The sequence below is a fragment of the Drosophila mauritiana genome, chromosome 2L, assembly GCF_004382145.1.
Source record: "Drosophila mauritiana strain mau12 chromosome 2L, ASM438214v1, whole genome shotgun sequence".
NCBI classification, from domain to species: domain Eukaryota; kingdom Metazoa; phylum Arthropoda; class Insecta; order Diptera; family Drosophilidae; genus Drosophila; species Drosophila mauritiana.
In genome coordinates this window covers 19,273,624-19,293,434 of record NC_046667.1, presented here as the reverse complement: position 1 = coordinate 19,293,434, position 19,811 = coordinate 19,273,624, and the positions used below count along the sequence as shown (strand labels likewise).

The following is a 19,811-nucleotide window of genomic DNA, read 5'->3' as shown; positions in this document are numbered from 1 at the left end:
TTCCTCGGTAGTAGAGAAATTGTTATCGATAACAGTACACTTTCTTGAACTCAGGGAGTTTCCTTAATTTAAATGCTAATATAAATAATATGTAGCACACTTATTTAATTTACAACCGACTTAAATGCAAATATAGTTTTTAATTGTGAGATATTTATTTGGTATTTCTTGTATGTGCAGAGGTATTAAATAGTGCGTTATACCCTGGCCAGCGGTATTTTAATCGTTATCGTCACATTTGTTGTCGCGTTGTAAAAGGCTGCGGATCGGAAGCCAGTTAATTCTGCAGTGGGACGGACAGTGAGAAATGTTGTAATTTTACCATTGCCACGGTGATCTATTCGAGAAAAGGTGTGTACGAATGCGAAAATTGGGCTTACACACCCGCCGTCTGCTTGCGTGCGTGTGTGTGTGCGGTGCGCCCTTGCGTGTGCGTGTGTTTGCATGCTCGTGTGCGTGCCAAAGGAAAAAGATATGCTGAAAAGTATCTCCTCTCTATTTAAAAATGTGTGTCAGTGTATTGTGCGGCAGCAACGAAAATAATAAATAATAGCTGCCGCGACTGCGACTGCTGGTTGGAGAGGGAGAGGAAGAGGAAAACATAAACGAAAAACCGTTTGGCGTCTTTGGGGTCTATTAATTGTGCCAAAGCCATTGTTTTACCATTTTCCCATCATCATTCGAGACGCGTTCTGTGCCGAATAACAGCGAATAACGCCCCGTCTTTTCTGTTTTTTTTCCTCTCTCCCATATTATTTTTTGCGAAGGAAGCTGAGTGTGTTTCCCTCTCTGTCTCGCGCACGTAACTATGCCTGCGCCTTGCTATTGGAACAGTTGGTATGTAAAAGACATAAGTGCGATATGTCCGTTTCACACTAGACTTTGTCACCCTGTGGCAGCCACACTCACACACACACTCTCACCTGGCACAACTCCACCATATGTCCATCCGTCTGTGTGTCTGTCTGTCGGTCTGCCTGTCTGTCTGTCTGCTGCTGCTTTTCCTTAACACATCCACACTCACATGCACATTCCACCCCATTGGCAATGCCTCTCTTTCGTACAGCTGCAGTCAAAATAATAGTAATGGGCCTCCGGTATCTGCCGTCTTTATGGAGTCCTTGGTAAGCGAGGAAGAGGAAGAGCGGACAAAAGCATTCCTCCAAAGCTGCCGTCTTTTGTCCTGCAACTTCAACCCCAAAAACCCAGATAAAACCCAGAAACGTGCATTTTGAAACCCTATAACTATAAATAGGGTTCCTCACTTGACCGTGACTAGAACTTGGTTTATGTTGTTCACTTTGAAACATTTGTATTTCCTATATGCTATTCTGGAATTTGATAGTAATAGCTATAGAACAACTCATGCCTGCTGCTGTCATTTGACTCATCGCAATCAACCCTTTGGGAGAACCACATTCCTTAACCTTTGTTTTCAATCCTCGGGTATTACGCGCGTCTTGGTTTTTAAGTGTGAGAAACACTAAACGCTAATTAAGTCACATAAAGTGAGTTTACAAACCATTGACCTAAAACCTAAGATTACACATGATCTTAAATAAAATCTCAACACGACTTTAAAGACTTGACCCCCGCTGTATGGTCGCTTGTGTCTCTTTGTTTTTGTCCACGCCGAAAGGAGGAAGCATGTACTTCCCTCGCTGGTTTTTAATGTTTAGGTGTGGTCGTGCTTTAGTTGCGGGCTTACACACATCCAGTTGTGTGTGTTTCTTCAAGCGGAAGCGCTCGTAAAAGAGTTTTCGTGGCGCTGCCCACACAGTTGACATTGAACTCGCTCCGTCCGGCTGCTCATGCTCCTCCAGCTCCTCGTGCCCCAAAACCCCCCTTCCCCACCCACTCTGCCAAGCGACTGATACTTTTGACCCGCTCTGTTACTTTCCCAAAAAGCCAACTCCTGGCCTTTCACTTACTTTTCTTCATACCCTTCTGCGAGTAGAGTCAAGAGTTTTGTGAAAGGAGCGAGGTGTGCGATTAACGAAAAGGTGTTAAGGAGGCGGAAAAATCAATTAACCAATACTATTTGGCTTAGACTGATGGTTAATTGATAGGTGGTGGTACTTCATTTCACTTTTCTACTCCACTGTTCAAACTTTAGTTACGTTCGTAGAGATGCTAAGTTAAGTAGAATTATGGTTGATTTATGATCTTCATAGACCTATAATAATTATAATTAAATATGATTAGCTGTCTAAATATTATGTGAACTTCATATGTATCTTGCTCGTTCTCGTCCATTCCCAATGGGTATTTATGCGAAGTTATGTGTTGGAAAACGGCTTAAAAAGGGAACCCATTGCCTATCCCCCCGCATCCGCGAACTTCCCCCATTAACTTGATTTACTTCTGTTCTATGAGAACATTTTGGGCGCTTGTTGACTCATTTTGGCCGTTGAATGCGGGGGCTGGGTGCGGGCAGCTTTCTCGCTGTTATTACGAGATACGTACAGATATGTGCTACTATACTTTATGTACATATGTATGTACAGTTGCGGTAACAATAATAGCACCAAAAGCACATTTCGTGTTTGCCCCAGCGTTTCTCTATTTTCTGACATTTTTTCATCATTTTTTCCACTAATCTTAAATACTACAATGATTTTCAATCGAAATAATAAAATTGGTAACAGATCTAATGGATATTTTAAAAATAATTGGTAAAACAAAAAAAAACCTCCAAATTTAGGCGGTAACAAAAATAGCACTGTTTCTCGTATTTTGCTAAAACTAACTAAAAAAATAAAATAAGAGTTCAACAAATGGATTATATCTTAAGAACTATGTTTAAAGAATCTTAATATTTGGTTGCGTGACCATTGTAGGCAATGACAGCTGCGCATCCTCTTGGCATGGAGTCCACCAAGTCCTGGTACCGTTTTTGAGGAATTTTGCTCCATGAATCCTTGATCCTCGATCCCCCATGAATCCAAAGTTCCTCGTTATGGTTGGGTTTGGCTTCAGAAACCTTTTTTTCACGTCCGCACAAAGTTTTTCGATTGGATTCAAGTCGGGTGACTGAGCAGGCCATTTCATTCCTCGGATCGATTTCTGCTCAAACCACTTTCGAGCCTTCTTCCTCGTGTGTTTTGGGTCGTTATCCTGTTGAAATGTCCAAAAAAACGGCATTTCATCCTCGGCATATGTCGCCATCACATTTTCCGGGATATCTGTGTAAATGTGCTGATCCATGATGCCTTGAATCATATGAATCGGATCTACTCCATAGTATGAAAAGCACGCCCATACCATGATGTTGGATCCCCCGTGATTTACCGTCTTAAAGGTGAAGCGAGGATTTTTTTCAGTTCGTGGTGGACGCGGAACATAAGACCGAGAGCCTTTCCAACCAAAAAACACAATTTTGCTCTCATCTGACCACAAAATGTGGCGCCCCTTCTCCACAGGCCAGTCCTTGCGTATCTTGGCATATAAGATTCGCTTTGCCACATGCTTAACAGTCAGAAGCGGGACTTTTCTGGGACTGCACACATTAAGGTTGTTTTGTCTTAAGTGTTTGCGAACTGTTTCCACGCTTGCAGCTATCTGGAGCTCCTTCTTCAGTTCCGTCGCCGGCTTAAAAGGCTCCTTCTTGCTTTGCCGAACCAAGCGCTTGATCTCCACGTTGGACATAGAGGGCTTTCTTCCACGTTTTTCGTTATTTTCGACAAACAGAAGTGCGTTGCGGATCATTTTGTTTGAAAAACCAACAAACCGTACCATTTTAGCGTAGGTTTTACCTTCAGAGATCATGTTTTTAATCAAATTCCTTTTTTCGACGGTAGAATGCTTTCCCCGACCCATAACTAGAGAATTTTTGGTCTTCTTTTGAAAAAAATTCAATTAAAACCTTTAATGCAACTCCTTTTTTCAAAATATGTCGAAAAAAAACCCAAAGCAATCACTCCTATTAATTTTATTCAGCAAAAACGTGGTCAGTGCTATTTTTGTTACCGCCTCATTTAGCGCCCTTTTGCAGAAAGTGCCCAAAAACAAAAAGAACCGTTACATTGAGAGAGTCAAAATTTCTTGCTTAGAGAGACAACATATGGTACTTATTATTCATGCAATCAGACTTTTAAAAAAATAAACATTCAATACCTTTTTTTAGGAAATCACCTTTCCACCTGCAGTAGTGCTATTATTTTAACCGCAGCTGTACATACACTCGCGTGGTGCTCCTACTGCGGTTATTATGTGGCTCACGTCTCTGGGAAAGATTCGCGCCGCGACTGCGCACGATTATGGCACATTTCGAGTGACGAGAGCAAAGTTGACTGCGCTGCGGCCGCCTGTTGCAGAAACGTGTCAAGTTGGCCAGATACATCTACTCTACGTCTATATACACGAACATACATACTAAATATGTATATACACGGGCACTATATGTGCAGCAGCATAACCAAGCGAGCAAGCTGCTCCCGCCCCCGCCAGCGCCTGATTTCGAGTTCGATTAATTTCGTTGCGCCTCGGTAGCTGTGCACTCAACTCAAACATCCGCTCAAACGGGCGGACAGCTCACACCGCTTGCAATGGGGAACGTTTACCTCGCCGGCGTCCAGCTCATTACACCACTGCCCCCAGATGCGGCAGATTCCCCGCCACCAAAACCCTTTCCCATCTGAGGAGGGAGTTGCCTTCACCCGGGTGACACCAAACATCTAAGAGGAGTGGAGGGCTACACTGGACTGCAACGCCTTGGTTCCTTGGTTCGTTTCGTAACAGCGCTAACTAAATCCTCGAACCTTGTGAACTACTTTTGACTAGTTCCACAGAAGGAATTTCCCATTCCCCTCTCCAAGCAGCGTAGGGATAATAATTACACTGGCCTGCACAGTATTGCTACTAAAAACAGTTCAGGTGGGACTTTTCATACCTATGGATTACAAATAGTGCTCAATTGCAGCCGTTATCACTGATTACTGATTACCAACCACTGTTTTGCTGGCCAATGTAAACAGTTTACAATTGCAGACACATAAAAACAATGCAGCGAAACTGCCAACAGAAAATTCGCTGTTCTACACATTTCGCCCTGTGTGTCTTATTGCTGTTTACACCTGTTCGAGCCGACGCCGTCGCGTTTTATATTCGCATTTTGTTTTTTTGTTTACATGCATGTAAAGAATTCTTCATAAACGCTCCATATTTGGCGACTGACTTGCCCCCAGCCTCGCCAACTATCTCGTGGTTATTTAAGTGCAAGCGGGGGAAATGCCGAACCCACACGGCGTATAAGAATTTTTGGGTTGGCGGCTTTTGTAGCTGTTGTTGTGGTTGTGTTTCATATGCGTATCAAATAATTGAGCTCAATTGATTTCAATTAAAACTGACAAGTCGCTGGGGCCTTGTTGTTGTTGCTGCTGCTGTTATGGTTGTTAGTGCCAAGTCATATGAAACAAAAACCATCAAAATGCCTCAAAAGTTGTGCCCTCTGTTTGCTCGATGAGCTGCGTCGAATGTGAAATGCGCTAAGAACGAACTATTCAATTCATTTGGAAAACTTAAATTATAGGAAATCATAGCCCAAGAGTGTCGAAGGCAAATAAATATAGATGCTCTATCTTTTATTGACATTTATTGTGCATATAATGAGTTCGATGATTTCATAGTTTAAATATAGATCACGAAATGTAGTCTGTTCAATCGCCGATTGCTCAGTTGAATCTGCATGATCTCCGATCAGTGGAAACATGAATGCTGTAAATGATTGCTACAAATAATTTTCATTAGTTTTTGATAAGTTTCTATATCTAGCATTTCATCCAAGCCTCAGATAAGAAGAAAGTCCCCTTTCGTTCTGACTCATCAGTGAGACAGAATAATTTTTATCAACCTACAATTCATCCATGAATCACCTGCGCAAATCCAGTGAATGAATGGAATGTTGCCTTATTTGAATATTTATAGCTCGAATAGTTTTAATTGAACATGTGTAATTTATCATTTCTAATTACCACTTGTGTGCAGCAAAACAAAAGGCGAAGTAGCAAATTTGGAAAGCAAACGCTTGAATTTATTGCATTTTATTTAGTGCACAATGCATTTAAATAGAATATGCAGAATAAAGTTTAAGTTTTGCGATATCTTCATTTATTCTCTATTTTTAGAGAAACCAAACCCTAAACAATTTGTTCGGATCGCCTCTTTCAAGAATAGAAGTTTAAGAATAGCCCTTCGAAATACCAAATTCCTCTGAAGGATTCCGCAGTCGAGCGGAGATCGACACCCTAGCTCATATGCCCGGCGATGGGTAGAGTACAGGATTGTCTATTAATACGAACAAATTTTGGATGGAGGGGGGAGGGTGATATTTTGTGTATGTTTTCGCATTTGCTTATGAATTTCAACGCTTGTGCCAATTGCCCCCGTTCGCTGTGGCCGTTTGTCTTATTGAAATTCAACACTTTATTTAACAATTCATATGCACGGCCACTCGGTCGGTCGCGCTCGCATAGAAATGAATAATAATTAAATTATATTGCCACTGCCCGTTCGCGTCTGACGTTTGCTTCTAAATATTTGGCCATTGCGCTTTCTTCCAGCAGCTGCTTCGCATATTTGTTAATGCGATTTTTATTGTACGATTTTATTTTGCTTGTTTATTTTCAAAAATTTCGCATGCCGGCGCCACGAGTCTAAGACAACCTGAAAGAAAAAATTTGGATATTGCCGGCCGCGTGTGTTTGGCTTTGTCTACGTAGAGCAGCTATATATCTACATACATACATGTATATATATTTCGTTGATGCGCGCAAAACTTTCACTTCCATTAAAAATATAAAGTCTGCTGGTCTCGCCGATAGTCGGAGTGTGAGTCCGTGGGTTTACGTGTACCTGTTTTTCGACTTCGCTAAATGACACTAGGCTAGGTTTTATGGTTCGCTGGCGGAGATGAGTTGGCTTGGGCCAGGCCAGGCGAAATTCTGCACAAATGTCAAAGTAGAAAATTTACATGGCCAGCGGAATTGAGCGATTTCGCTTTTCTTTTCTGCCCTGTGCTTTCCCATTTTTTTCTTCATATCAGATGAACGCTTTTAATGCCCTAACAATGGCACTTTAATGACTTTGGAAATTCGCGGCTGGTACATTTCGGAATTATGCAATGGCCATATGAAAGTGTAATCATGTCGGAATGGGACTGAAACCAATTGGGAAACGCATAAGATATACTTTGAACTATTTAAGAATCAGATAAAGCGTAATAAACGAAACATACACTTTGCTTACTGGATATGTTCATGTAATATAAGCGCATTCAAACTTTTTGAACCAAGCAAACCGTTTCCCCAACTTGCAACTCGGCATTTGTGTTTGCCACAGTCCATAATTGTGTGAACGGAAGTCGAGAGCTCGACAATTAAGGGGGCCATGGGAGTGGAGTGTAAAGTTTGGTCAGGTAAAATTAGTAAAACGGACTTGGGCAGTCCGAAGCACGAGCGTTGACTAATGTGGCGGTTAGACTAATTGCAATTCCCACATGGCGGACTTGCTTTTTTATTTCTATGTTATGAGTCAGTCAGTCAGCTGTCGACGGTGGGGTTGTGTGCCATCGATTCGGGAGCAGACCCCACAAAGGGCTCCCCATTACGATGCACTACAGTGGTGCGCAAACAAATCCGCCATGTGAGTCAGCCAGGCGGGCCAAACCGATCAGATTTCCAAGAGCACAAGTGCCACTGGCTGTCAACTGGGGCGTAGATTGATACCGCTCTGCTCAACAGATTAACGGCATATAGCAACCGGATCAGCCTTGGGCTGCAATTTGTTCATGCTGCATGGTTTATAGGAGCGCTGGCTGGCTGGCTGACTATCTGGCATCAATTGGCCAGTCTAATGACTTCATGTTGGGCCATTAGTCACTCGGTCCCAATCTATGTGTCTGCGGTGAAATGGCTTTCGATTGACCTGGTCCCGGTATCAAACGTCTGTATACATCATTAGATTATGTAATGCGAATCTGCCAAGAACAATTAGCCGTCTAATGTGACTATTTAAAGTGAGTCAAAGCTAGAAAGAGTCATCGAGCAATCTAGAAGAAGGGTCGTCGTCATTGCTCTTAATCATTAGTTAGTCCTGAAAATGGTTTGCCATGAAAAACATTGTACAGATATCGAAATCAAAACAAGTTCAGCTGCTTTAAAAATTATAGTTACCTATGGGTTTTAAAAAAATACAATTTAAAAATATTTTCAAAAGTGGAAACAAGAAATTTTACGTTTATTTTCAGTTCGTAAACTAGTCGGTATTATAATATTAACTACAATATTTGAATTGCTAGCAACTAGTAAGCGCACTCTATCCATTCTAGTCCTCTACCCTGGAATTTTCCTGTGATTAACCGTCGCGGATCTATTTAATTGTCCGTCAGCGTATCCGTCTCATTCAGATGCACACCAGCATCGTTTAGCACTTGCCGGCTGAAGTGAATGAGTGACTGGGTGACTGACTGACTGACTGAATGAATGTCGAACGGAGGGGAACTGACTAACTGACTGGCAGTCTCAGCAACTAGGCTTAAGCACATTATGCATGCATTTGCAGCCTCGTAAGTCTTTTATGGCCGACAACCGACATCATTCGCTGCAATTGTCCGCTCTAGAAACCAGTGAGTGAGTGACCCACTTTGGACCATAAATTAGCACAACCAACAGCAGTCAAGAGAGGCGACTTTTATTTAGCTTATTAAAGATAAACGTGTGTCCATGCTGTCTAGTTGTGCTCCAGACTCACGCACTTGCGATTCCAGTCTTGATTTATAGATCATTGTCATGTTTGGCTTTCGGTTTCTCGCTGCGAGTCAATTGGGTCAAGCCCCGGCCGAGCTGAGGTGGAAAACGGAGCCTGAAGCCCGCCATTAAAAAGCCATTAACTATTGTCCAATATTAAGTTATTTCATAGCATTAAATTGGCCTGAGCCTCTTGCACAGCGATTGAAATGTTTGCTGCTCTCACAAACTCCGGAGTTTGGCGGCTCGCAGTCCGGACATAGACAATGTTGTTTAATTGATTGGAGAAAGTGAGCTGGGCGAAAGAAACCGATGGGAAAATGTCTTCATTGGGCTCGTTTTTGGCCAAAGTGCAATGGGCAATCAAGGAATTGAATATGCACAGAGTTCGAACCGTATTTTGGTGTTTTCTTTTTGACCTTTGTGCATAATTGAGATGAAACTGATTTGTTTAGCTTTCAATATCTGCCTAATCATGTATGATAATTTTTATCTCACAATCTTTAATGATTTCAATTGCCCAACATAACGTCGTTTATATGGTTTTTTAAACTTTAAATACTTGTAAAATATGTAAAACTGATCAGAATGCAAACTGCTCTTATGGCCAGATAGGTTCGAATGTGAGTTTAAACAATAAATCCCGGTAGCTGATTTGCATTTCCCAATGTATGTATACATCGTCAAAAACAAAATCATACGGCTCATATCAGCAGAACGTGCTGACCAAAAAGAATTCTTTAGATACTGACAATGGGAGAACAACAGACTTAACAATAAAAGAACCCTAATTAATTCATAAGAATACGTCGGGAAAGCTTAAAGATTGCGGTTACGTGGAGCGGAGTGTTATTATCTCACCCATTCATTCACCATTGTTGGGTAGCTCTCAATCACACGATCCATCGATTGATGACATCGATTCGATCTTTTGTAACACGTTTGTATCCATTTTCCCAGGTCGTTGGCACATGGTTTTTATGTTTTGTTTTACCCGATTTTAGATGCACTTTACATTTTCTGTCAATCCGTCGCTGCTCTTTCTTTATGCGACTGCATTTTGAGACCGTTAGCGTTAACAATTTTTAATAGTTAGCTGCGCTTTGGCCGCAAGTGATGGACGGCCCCAGCAGGCTCTCGAGTTTTCCTCCTAGGCGAGTGGAAAAACCCGTTTTCCCCCAGCTACGTGCCCCATGCTCCTCTCGAATGGTTTCGCTTCGTCCAAAGTTGTCCGCTGTTGGCTTAATTTATGAAAGTTTAAATGCTGCAGCCTGGCGGCGATTGCATTGCATTCGTGTCGCCTGTAAATCAGAACCACCGCTAGGCATCCCATCCCATCCCATCGCATCCTCATCCACATCCACATCTCCTCCACTTCGAATCGCAATTCGAATCCGAATCCCATTCGACCGACCAACCATTCGGTGCCCAACTGGTTTGAACTTTATAAATATTTATTGTATATATTTATTGAGTCGAACCATACCCCTACGTGTGCCACATCCTGCCGCTTGTCTGAGCCAGTGACCTTATTTATTCCACCGCCAAGTCGGGAAAAATCCACATCGGCGACAGAGAGAGTACAGCTTTTTAGCCCCGAAAGTAGAACATTTGGCCTGGCGAGACTCCAGGTCGCTCGCTTGGCTGATGAAAAGATCGCGCGTGCCATTAGAAAGTAAACGCCGATAAACGAGGCCTGAATGTTTAATTTAGCTTTTGGGCACTTTCAGCTAAATGACACTCCATTTGGGGTGGGAAATTCTAGGCTGGAAGTGGATCATACGAAAGTGAAACATTGGGAACGGCCTGGGATCCGGATTCAAGCTCTAGATTTCGGAATGAGATCGACAAGATTCTAAAAACAGGTAGTCATGTCCCAAATAGCTAGTTAGAAAAGAAAGAGAACATTTGTTCAAAATAGGGTATCATTATATATATAATTTGGTGCATGTACGTAAGATATTCCTAAGACTTGAGTCTACCATTTACCAACTTCAACGTGACTATATAAAGTCTGCAAATTGTTTATGCAAATGGATTTGAAAGGCCTGGAAACGGAATAGTAATGATGGGCATGGTAAATGGAAGACTTGTGGGAAGAATTGCAGCCTTCGCATTGTTATTTATCGTGGGTTCTCGACCACTGAAGGCCTAAAGAGTTAAGCACTGAGAATGCATTCACTAAATCTGAATTCCCCGCTTCTTTCAGATGTCGCAACTGGCGTAGAGTGATCGATCCATCATGTCGGACAAGGTGAGCACATCCTTGGCAGCCCAGCTGCATTCCCATGCCCTGGCGTCGGCGGAACCAGGTGGTGTTGGTGGAGTGAACGGTGGCCCAATTGCCTGCCATGCCAGCACGGATAAGGATGCCCAGGCTCCACCGCTCCAGTTTGAAATGGATGCCCCGGCGGCCGCCATCAGTGCTCAGCTGAACTTCAAAATCGTGCCCGCTGACAGTTTGCCAGGCCTGAGTTATCAGGACATGTTCGCCTCCATGAATACATCACAAATCTCCAATGCCTCCACGGAGTCCAGCTGCAGTCCGCCCATCCAGGGCGCTGTACCGCCTCCAAAGCCCAGTCGTCACATGGCCGTACAGCCGCTGAATAGCGTAAGTAGTGAGTCGATTCAATCCAACAAAGTCTTATCTTACTTTTCATCCATAGAAATCGTGCCGATTTCCCAAGCTAGAGGAGTGCGCCCACTTCCACTACGAAAGGGTCCAGCTGGGTCCGCTATCCGTGCAGCTGTTGGATGACAAGTCGGAGCACATGGGCAGCAGTATTGCTTCCCAATCTCTTGGCGGTGATTTGCCACACAGCTCGCTGCGCAGCTTTTCTCCGGAGAGCTGTTGGTTCATCATCCGCGTGTGCCCACAGCGCTGCGAACCGTTCCTGATCAAGCGGAGCTTCGAGAACATGCAGCTGCTGGACGAGATGCTCCACCGGTGCGTGTACGACCGGAAAATCAGTGGACTGCGCAACATGGAGGAACTGGCGGCCGAGCTGCCCAGCGAATCGGATGTGGAGTATGCGGTGGCCAAGTACCTGGAGCGTTTCTCGAAGATCGCCTCCGATTCACTGACCTGCGGCACAATTCTGACCTGGCTACAGCTGGACAATAAGGGCAGGCGACTACCGCTGGCGGATGGTGAGACACAGAGGACTATCAACACACCTGCGGTGGGTGCCGCATACGGAGTGAGGCGTTATCAGGCCCAAGCTCCGGACGAGATAAACATTGAGGTGGGCGACATGATTTCAGTGATCGATATGCCCAGTCCGGCGGAGTCGATTTGGTGGCGCGGCAAGAAGTCGCATCTGCAGAAGTCCCTCTACGAAGTGGGTTTTTTCCCTCAATCCTGTGTGGCCACTATCGGCGATAAGGTGCCCAGGAACTTTCCAATGCCAGCACCGCTAGTGGGTCACTTGGATGCTTCACCCACTAAGCCGGTGCTGCGTAAGCACGGCAAACTGATCGCCTTCTTCCGTTCCTTTATCCTGTCGCGACCATCACGTCGGCGCCTGAAGCAAAGTGGAATTTACCGCGAGCGCGTCTTTAACTGTGACCTGTCCGAGCATCTGCTGAACAGCGGTCAGGACATACCCATGGTTCTCCGGTCCTGTGCGGAGTTCATCGAAAACTATGGCGTTATAGACGGAATTTACCGGCTCTCCGGCATCACCTCCAACATCCAGCGGCTGAGGCGTGCCTTCGATGAGGAGCGTGTGCCGGATTTGGGTAACCCTGAAATGAAGCAGGACATCCATGCAGTCAGTTCGCTGCTCAAGATGTACTTCCGCGAGCTTCCGAATCCCCTGTGCACCTACCAACTGTACGACAACTTTGTAGAGGCCATTCAAGTGAAGGCCGACGAGGCTGACGAGCGGCTGCGACTTATGAAGGAGACGGTGCTCAAGCTGCCACCGCCACACTATCGGTGAGTAATTGAAATCTTGGATAAATTGGCAGGGATTAGATTAATATCGTTTTATATTCCTTGCAGAACCCTCAAATATCTGGCCGAGCACTTGTACAAGGTGTCGCAACACCACGAACGCACCGGAATGACGGACAAGAATCTGGCCATTGTTTGGGCGCCAAATTTACTGCGCTCACCTGCCCTTGAATCGGGGGGCGTGGCTGCTCTGCGTGGCGTTGGCGTGCAGGCGGTGGTCACCGAGTACCTGATACGGAATTGCCATAACATCTTCGACGCTCTGGACGATCATCCCTCGCGACACAGCATGGTGGCGAGTGCTACAGCTGCTGCTGCGAATGCGGCTGGTGGTGAGCTACGTCTGGAGTCACTTACCGATTGCGAAAGTCTGCTCGTGGAGCAGCGGGAGCAAGATCAATCTTTGGGCGTTGTGGAGCGGCCGAAGAGTCTGAGCACCGGTGGAGCCAAACTGATAAGCCTGGAAGAGGCCCAGGAAAGGCATTCGCGGGTTGAGGGGGCTGACCTCAAGCAGTCGCTGCCCATTAGCATGTTGACCAGTGCTAGTAGCAACGCTGCCTCCAACATTGGCTCCTACATCGAAGTGGGCGGTGGTCCGTCCAGCTTGCCGGATAAATACCACACGGTGCTGTCGGCCCCGCGCAGCTGGCAGAAACGTAAGCCGGATAAGACGCCGTCTTGGAAGTCGATTTTCTCCCGCAGTCAGCGACAGGGTAATCCCGATCCTGGCCAGAAAATAACCACAGATGTCAAGGATTCCGTTGCTTCTCGCGTGAGCTTTGTGCAGGCATCACATGCTCATGCTAGCAAGGAACTGACCAAGCATGACAAGCCCAAATCTATTGAGCTCCTGGAGACAACGAGCAATGAACGCGATCCGAAGCCAATGGACCTGTGCATACGCTCCAATTCAATTGATAGCCTGCGCACTGTTGGTCATTCGAGGAGCGTCTCGCATGACTCGTACTTCGATTTGCTGCAGTCTCCGCAAAGGGGTCACATGACGACATGTCCGTCGCGGGAGCTTTCCGAGCTAGGTCTCAATTTCGACCGCGAAGAGCCGGAAATGCGCATCTTCTCAGAGAGCGAATCTCTGGTTAGCTCACCGCGCGTGGGCAAGGAGAATGTTCCACCTGCCTCTGGCTCCGCCACTCGTCGCATAATGCGCGCTCGTCCCGAGGATTTCTCCAGTCAGACGAATAGCGTTAATCCCAGTCCTAAAAAGCAGCCACGCCTCAATCTCCTATCGCCCAGCTCAGCCAGGACGATGCCCCCACCGCCTCTTTCAGCGCCTGGAACTGCATCCTCCTCCTGCGGACATGAATCCGGTGGAGCCGAAAACTGCTGTAAGCGATACAAGCTTGAAGATCAGTTGTGCGACATTCAGTTCATTGACTGTGGAACTCCCGAAAATGTGCCAACTGCTCAACAGCAGTTCGCCAGTGTTGAAGTGCACCCGCCACCAAAGCCAGCGAGGGCAATCCAATCTCCCATATCGTCGTCGAATGGAGCATCTGCAGGTTCCTCCTCGTCGTCGACCCGATACAGCTATCCGTCGGTCCAGCTGGGGGCCAAACGGAAAGAACAGCAGGATGCTAAGGAGCGTTTCAGCTACCAGGGAACCTTTACACAGCCAGGGCAGAAACAGGAACCTTCAGCTCCAAGACCTGTGCAGTGAGTATACATAGTTTTCATCTCACGGTTGTTCATTTAAAAAACGATGCACGGTTTTTCTATTAACAGTACCAACAACGGTGCTACTCTACGAAAACCTCGAGTGGAACCCGTCGAAGATGGTCAGATCAAGCTGCATGTGCCTACGCCTACAACTCCTGCCCGCAGTCCCCGGTACTCATTGTTGTTGTGCGACACCGAAAGCTCCGATAACAGTTCGGCGGTAAATACGCCGCAATATGACATGGAGCCCCTTATGCTGACATCGGCCATGTCTGGCTTATCCGGTGTTTCATCCAATGTACAGCAGCAGCCGCTGCTTTTAGGTCTGGATGCGGCCAGCAGTTACCTAGGCAGCTCGCACGAGAGCTTGGGACAGAACGTAAGAATTCCAATTGATTATTTTCCCATAGGGGAATCATCTATTGGTCAGGGATATCCAGAATCCAAAACTGACATTTAACTCCTTGCAGATCAACAACCACCATGAAGCTGAGCAGCGTGATATGAATGCCCTGAAACGGGAGCTATCTTTGGACCTTAACCCACTTCAGCCGCGCTTACCACAGCCCGCAAATCGAGCTGCCACTTTACCGGTTAAAGATCAGCTGCAGGCTGCTGCAGCGGCCATGTGTTCATCGCCCAACAATTCCAATTTTACGGACAATACTAGTCAGTCAGTGACACCGAGCGAGTATGGTTATCAGCACTTGCAGCGACAACTAAGCATGCACTCCCTGCTAGCGACCGATGAGAGTTCGCCCGTGTACGAGGACTTTGAACAGACCCCCGTCAAGATGGTGCCCAGCCCCATAAAATCCACCATTAGCATCACATACAAGTCGCCCGAGAAGGAAAAGAAACCTTCGGCCGTCTTAGAGACCAACTTTGATGAAAACACTGTCTATGAGCAGGTGAAGCTTTTCCGGAACTCGGTAACCGAGGTTAATCAAATGTTACATGAGCGCTCCAGCCTGAAACAGATTGCCGAGGAGGAGCAGCACGATGGGGGTGCCTACAAGGCAGCAGAGATGACGCAGCAACTGCTGCAGCTGGAACAGGAGCACCATGACCACGAAGAGCAGCAGGACAATGAGCCTGAGGATGAGGAGCAATCCCAGCTACTTTACGAAAACATTGAGCTACGCAAACCGAAAACAGTTTACGAAAATCTACGTGGCGAGGAGATGAAATTCATTACAGAAGAACAGAAACCCAACGTTGATAGAATTGAGCTCGATAGTCTAGACAGCTTGCCAGACAACATGGAACACGAACAGTCATCGCCCAGCAAATCGCCGACTTTCAGCGTCAAGGAGTTGGCCAACAAATTCGAGAGCTCGCCTGTGGAGCAGCTGCCCAACTTTGATTTTTCGGTGCGTGGCGGCTCCATGAAGAAGCCCAACGAACTGAGCGTGCCCAAGGCCATGCCCGCACCCGTGCCACTCAAGAAACTGAACAGCAGTGCCCAAAAAATAACCCGCTCGCTGGATGAGAACGCCTTTGTCAGAGAGTTTGGGGGCAAGCAACTGCAAGATCTGTCTTTATCTAACAAACTGCCCGAGGTAATGTCAGAGGTCAACAGCCGGCGCAAGAGCTTTGACTTCACGCGACCTAAAACCTTGAATCCGCCTAAGCGATTGCCGGGTATGAGCATTACCGAGGAGATATGTCAGAAGCGCGCTGGCGAACTGGAGGCAATCACCCCCACCACCGAGAACCGCATCTCACTCATCCAGCAGAATAATATGCCCAAGGAGCAGCAATCGTCAGCTAATCAGTTCCTGCCCCCGGCGGGTCGAAAGAGCGTGTTAACAGGCGTGGTCCTGGATCGTGAGCGCATCGACAAAATCAAGGAGGAGCGGCGTCAGCAGCTAACGCAAAAGTACTACGGCGATACTCTCAAGTCTCGGTCGCGTACGGAACTGAACTCGGAAGACAACTTCCCGGCTGCAGAATCCCTGCGAATCAAGTCCAAGTCACGCGGCGATATGCACGCCTTGCAAAAGGATATCGACATGAACCTAAAGCAGCTGAGCCGCGTCACTGGCGGCGGATCGGAGTGCACCCTGCACATGGGCTTGAGCCAGGGTAACGGACAGGAGCAGCTGGGACAACAGCGCGTGCGCCGGATTTCCGACGAAAAGAACCAAAATTGTGATACCAGTAACGGTGGCGTAAGTGGCATAACCTCCACTTCGCTACTCAGCGTCAAGACGACGGCCCAGAAATATGGAAGCACCAGCAAGACGCCAGCGAATAAGTTTGAACGTAGTCAGCCCATGCCGCGCGATCGCTTGCAGAGGAACTCCTTGGCCGAGAGCAATGCAGGCACCAAGTAAGCATAGAGCTTCCCACTATTAAACTCTACTAACGACCCTTTCTTTTACAGCAACAGAGAAAAGATCTCACCACAATTCTCAATACGCGACGTGACAGCGATGTTCGAATCTCGTTCACAAAACCAATAGGCTAAGGCAACTTTAGCAACTAATTACATCGAAAAAATGAGACCGCTACCTACATATAATCACAGTTCTGGAGCAGCGTGTATATATGCCTATGAACGCATATATATTTTATTTAGTTTTTAATCATTCACCTAAGCGCATTGAAATTCTCAAGTGTTATTGACATATACGGCGCAAGCGGATCCAAAGACATACTGATTTATAACGCCGTGTTTATTGCAACCACATTTATAAAGATATACCGATGATAATCATAATGACGACGCTTTGCGCCTTAAATCATATGCAAAATTCAATTTTGTTTTGAAGCAGCATGAAGAGAGTTTAACTAAAAGACCATCCTTACCATACCCCTCGATCCTAAACAATGCATATTGTTATTGCATTTTGGGAGTTTCTTTAAATAGGTGTTAAGTTTCATTCGTTTGACCATAAAAAAAAGCACGGAATTCAACCCTCTTGAATTCCGCTTCGATTTCGATTTGTTTTTGCCTGATTTGTGTCTCGAGTGTTTTTATATTCTTGTTTTTGCGACTAAACTTTGACGCATGTATCGGAGATGATATTTTTCTTAGTTTCTAATGAAAGCATTTGCAACAACTTTGAGCAAGGTGTCCTAAGTTAATTATTATACGATTAATTTATATGTACTTTTAAAACAATAAACTCATTTGCATTGTCACTCACATACTCTTTCTTCAACCAAACCAATCCTTGTATATACTCTTTGGCTTTACCTTCAACTGTTGCTAATGGAAACTATATGCGTAACTGGAGATTTGAAAAGCCTGTGTACCCGACTTAAGCGAGTTTTCAATTAGAATCCAGACTTCCGTGAAGCGTTAAGTAAACATTTATGTATTTGGTCAGAATAGAAACAATCTGATTCTCACATACTAAAACACAAATATATTTTCCTTACTAACGAAAATGTTTGAATTGAGGAAAGTAAAACTAAATAAACAATATGGTTGTCTATAAGTATATACAAATACCTTTACACTAACTGGTAACGTTCGCTATAAAAGAAAAACCGAATACTTAATACATAGAAAGGATTCACTGACAAAAAAAAACAGAGCGCTTATATACTACAAAGCTCTAGTTCGAGTGTAACTAAAGTTTACTTTTAATTACAAGTAATATAATAGGTGTTTTTGTTGATTTATTTGGTGTACTTCAGAAAGCTTAAGCTTACTACAATTAGCTTCGAAAACTTTACTTTTCTGAAGTTTAGCGCATGGCTGGAAATCTGCTGAATGAAATTTGCCAAAGGCTGTAAACATATAAAAATGGCAAACAAGGCTTTGGTTTAGTTAAAATATTTATGTTTTTTTTTTTGCCCCCTTGGAAAATTCGTTAGCTTTGTTATGCTTAAGAGCCGATTTATTTTATAAATCCTTAAACGTATAAAATACTTACTCGAAAGTCATAAAGCGCGTACACAGCAACCATATGTAATACTTGTATAACTTACTACCCATATGACCAATGGAAGGAACATCTGATGCATAACTAAAAGGAGAATTTATGTGGCTAGTGCTTAGATTTGAATAATAGATAAATTTGATACTCTAAAAAGAAACTGTGCGTTTGATGAATTTTTCAAACCATTATTTACTCCAGAGCAGCTGCCAAAACTTTTATTTCAAACGTATCCAAATTTTAAAGGAAAACAAAGCCACAAAACGGAAGAAAAACGGAGATTAACAGAATTGTAATACAATAACTAAATAGAAAGCTTTAAAAAATAAGTTAGCATTTGATATATTTTGATAAATATAAAGGAAAAACACAACATAGTTATAAACAATCGTATTTCATAACGACTGAACCACAAAACGGAACCGGAGAATAAAAACAGAAATGAACCCCTTGGGACAACGACGACAAGCTAAACTATGATAATGTCTTACAAACTTATATTTAATAGAGCAAAGATCAATCAATATTAAACAAATATATATGATATGAGATGAGATGAAACGTCATGCGATACGTTCTCAATTTGCATTAACATTTTTATAAGCCATAAATAAAACGACAAAATACTTCTTTAACGCATTTAAATAAAACGAGAATATTAAAACCATACAATTTTGCTTATTTTTAGTACATATTATGATGGATGCATATTATATTTATAGCGCAATTGAACAATGAACAATTTTTATTTCAACACTTTGTTCATCGAGTAGAAGGGTATAATAGATTCCTTATAAAGTGTGTAGCACACCGACCATAACTTTTGGTAAGGATCTAGTTGAGTTGATCTGACCATATCCGTATAAACGTCGCGATCTCAGGAACTATAAAAGCTAGAATGTTTAGGTATACGTAGCGCAGGATTGTTTCCAAATTTTGCCACGCCCACTCTAACGCCCACAAACCGGCCAAAACTGCCACGCCCACAATTTTGAACAATTTTTGATTTTTTTCCAATATCTTTCGATATCTCAGAAAAATGATGAAACGCGTTTGCATTTCTGCTAGCTGCGTAATGGGTATCTGATAGTAGGGAAACTCGACTATAGCATTCTCTCTTATTTTTCTTATTGTTTTATTTTCTTGCCGATTCCTATTGATATGCTAACAAATTTGGAAATTACTCCTCTCATTAGCTGAATACCGATAACCTGATAGCTCTATTGTTCTACCCGTAACTTGTGAAGTAAAAGGGAATACTGAATTCGATGTAACAGCTCGACTCTGCAGGTTCTCATTAATATGGCCAAATTTATTAAGTCATACTTAAGGGTAAACGAGGGTTTCCGACACTATAAAGGAAATATACTCATGTTTAGGATAAGTCGGGTGGGTCGATATCCCTAGTGAGGTGTTTTCGCCAAGCAGGAGTGTCTCCGGTGGGTATTTCCGAAGTGCATTAAAAATCCTACTATTACGACTAAATTAATTGGAATGCTTGAGCAGTTTAATTCTGCATGCAACAGCACTCCCTTT

The 19,811-nt window shown here is 44.3% G+C and overlaps 1 protein-coding gene across 2 annotated transcripts; it reads left to right on the top strand.

Annotated features, from left to right (window-relative positions):
• Nucleotides 1-232: 232 nt before the first annotated feature.
• Nucleotides 233-18,480, top strand: LOC117135206 (GTPase-activating protein CdGAPr). Of its 2 annotated transcripts, XM_033295292.1 has the most exons (8): nucleotides 233-351; nucleotides 768-837; nucleotides 10,954-11,358; nucleotides 11,414-12,687; nucleotides 12,754-14,379; nucleotides 14,449-14,761; nucleotides 14,853-16,717; nucleotides 16,772-18,480. In XM_033295292.1, exons 3-8 carry the CDS (start codon nucleotides 10,987-10,989, stop codon nucleotides 16,848-16,850), a joined length of 5,529 nt encoding a protein of 1,842 aa, XP_033151183.1. In that variant the 5' UTR covers nucleotides 233-351; nucleotides 768-837; nucleotides 10,954-10,986; the 3' UTR covers nucleotides 16,851-18,480. The 2 variants fall into 2 exon arrangements, with proteins under 2 accessions (XP_033151183.1, XP_033151182.1); XM_033295291.1 differs by lacking the exon at nucleotides 768-837.
• Nucleotides 18,481-19,811: the final 1,331 nt, after the last annotated feature.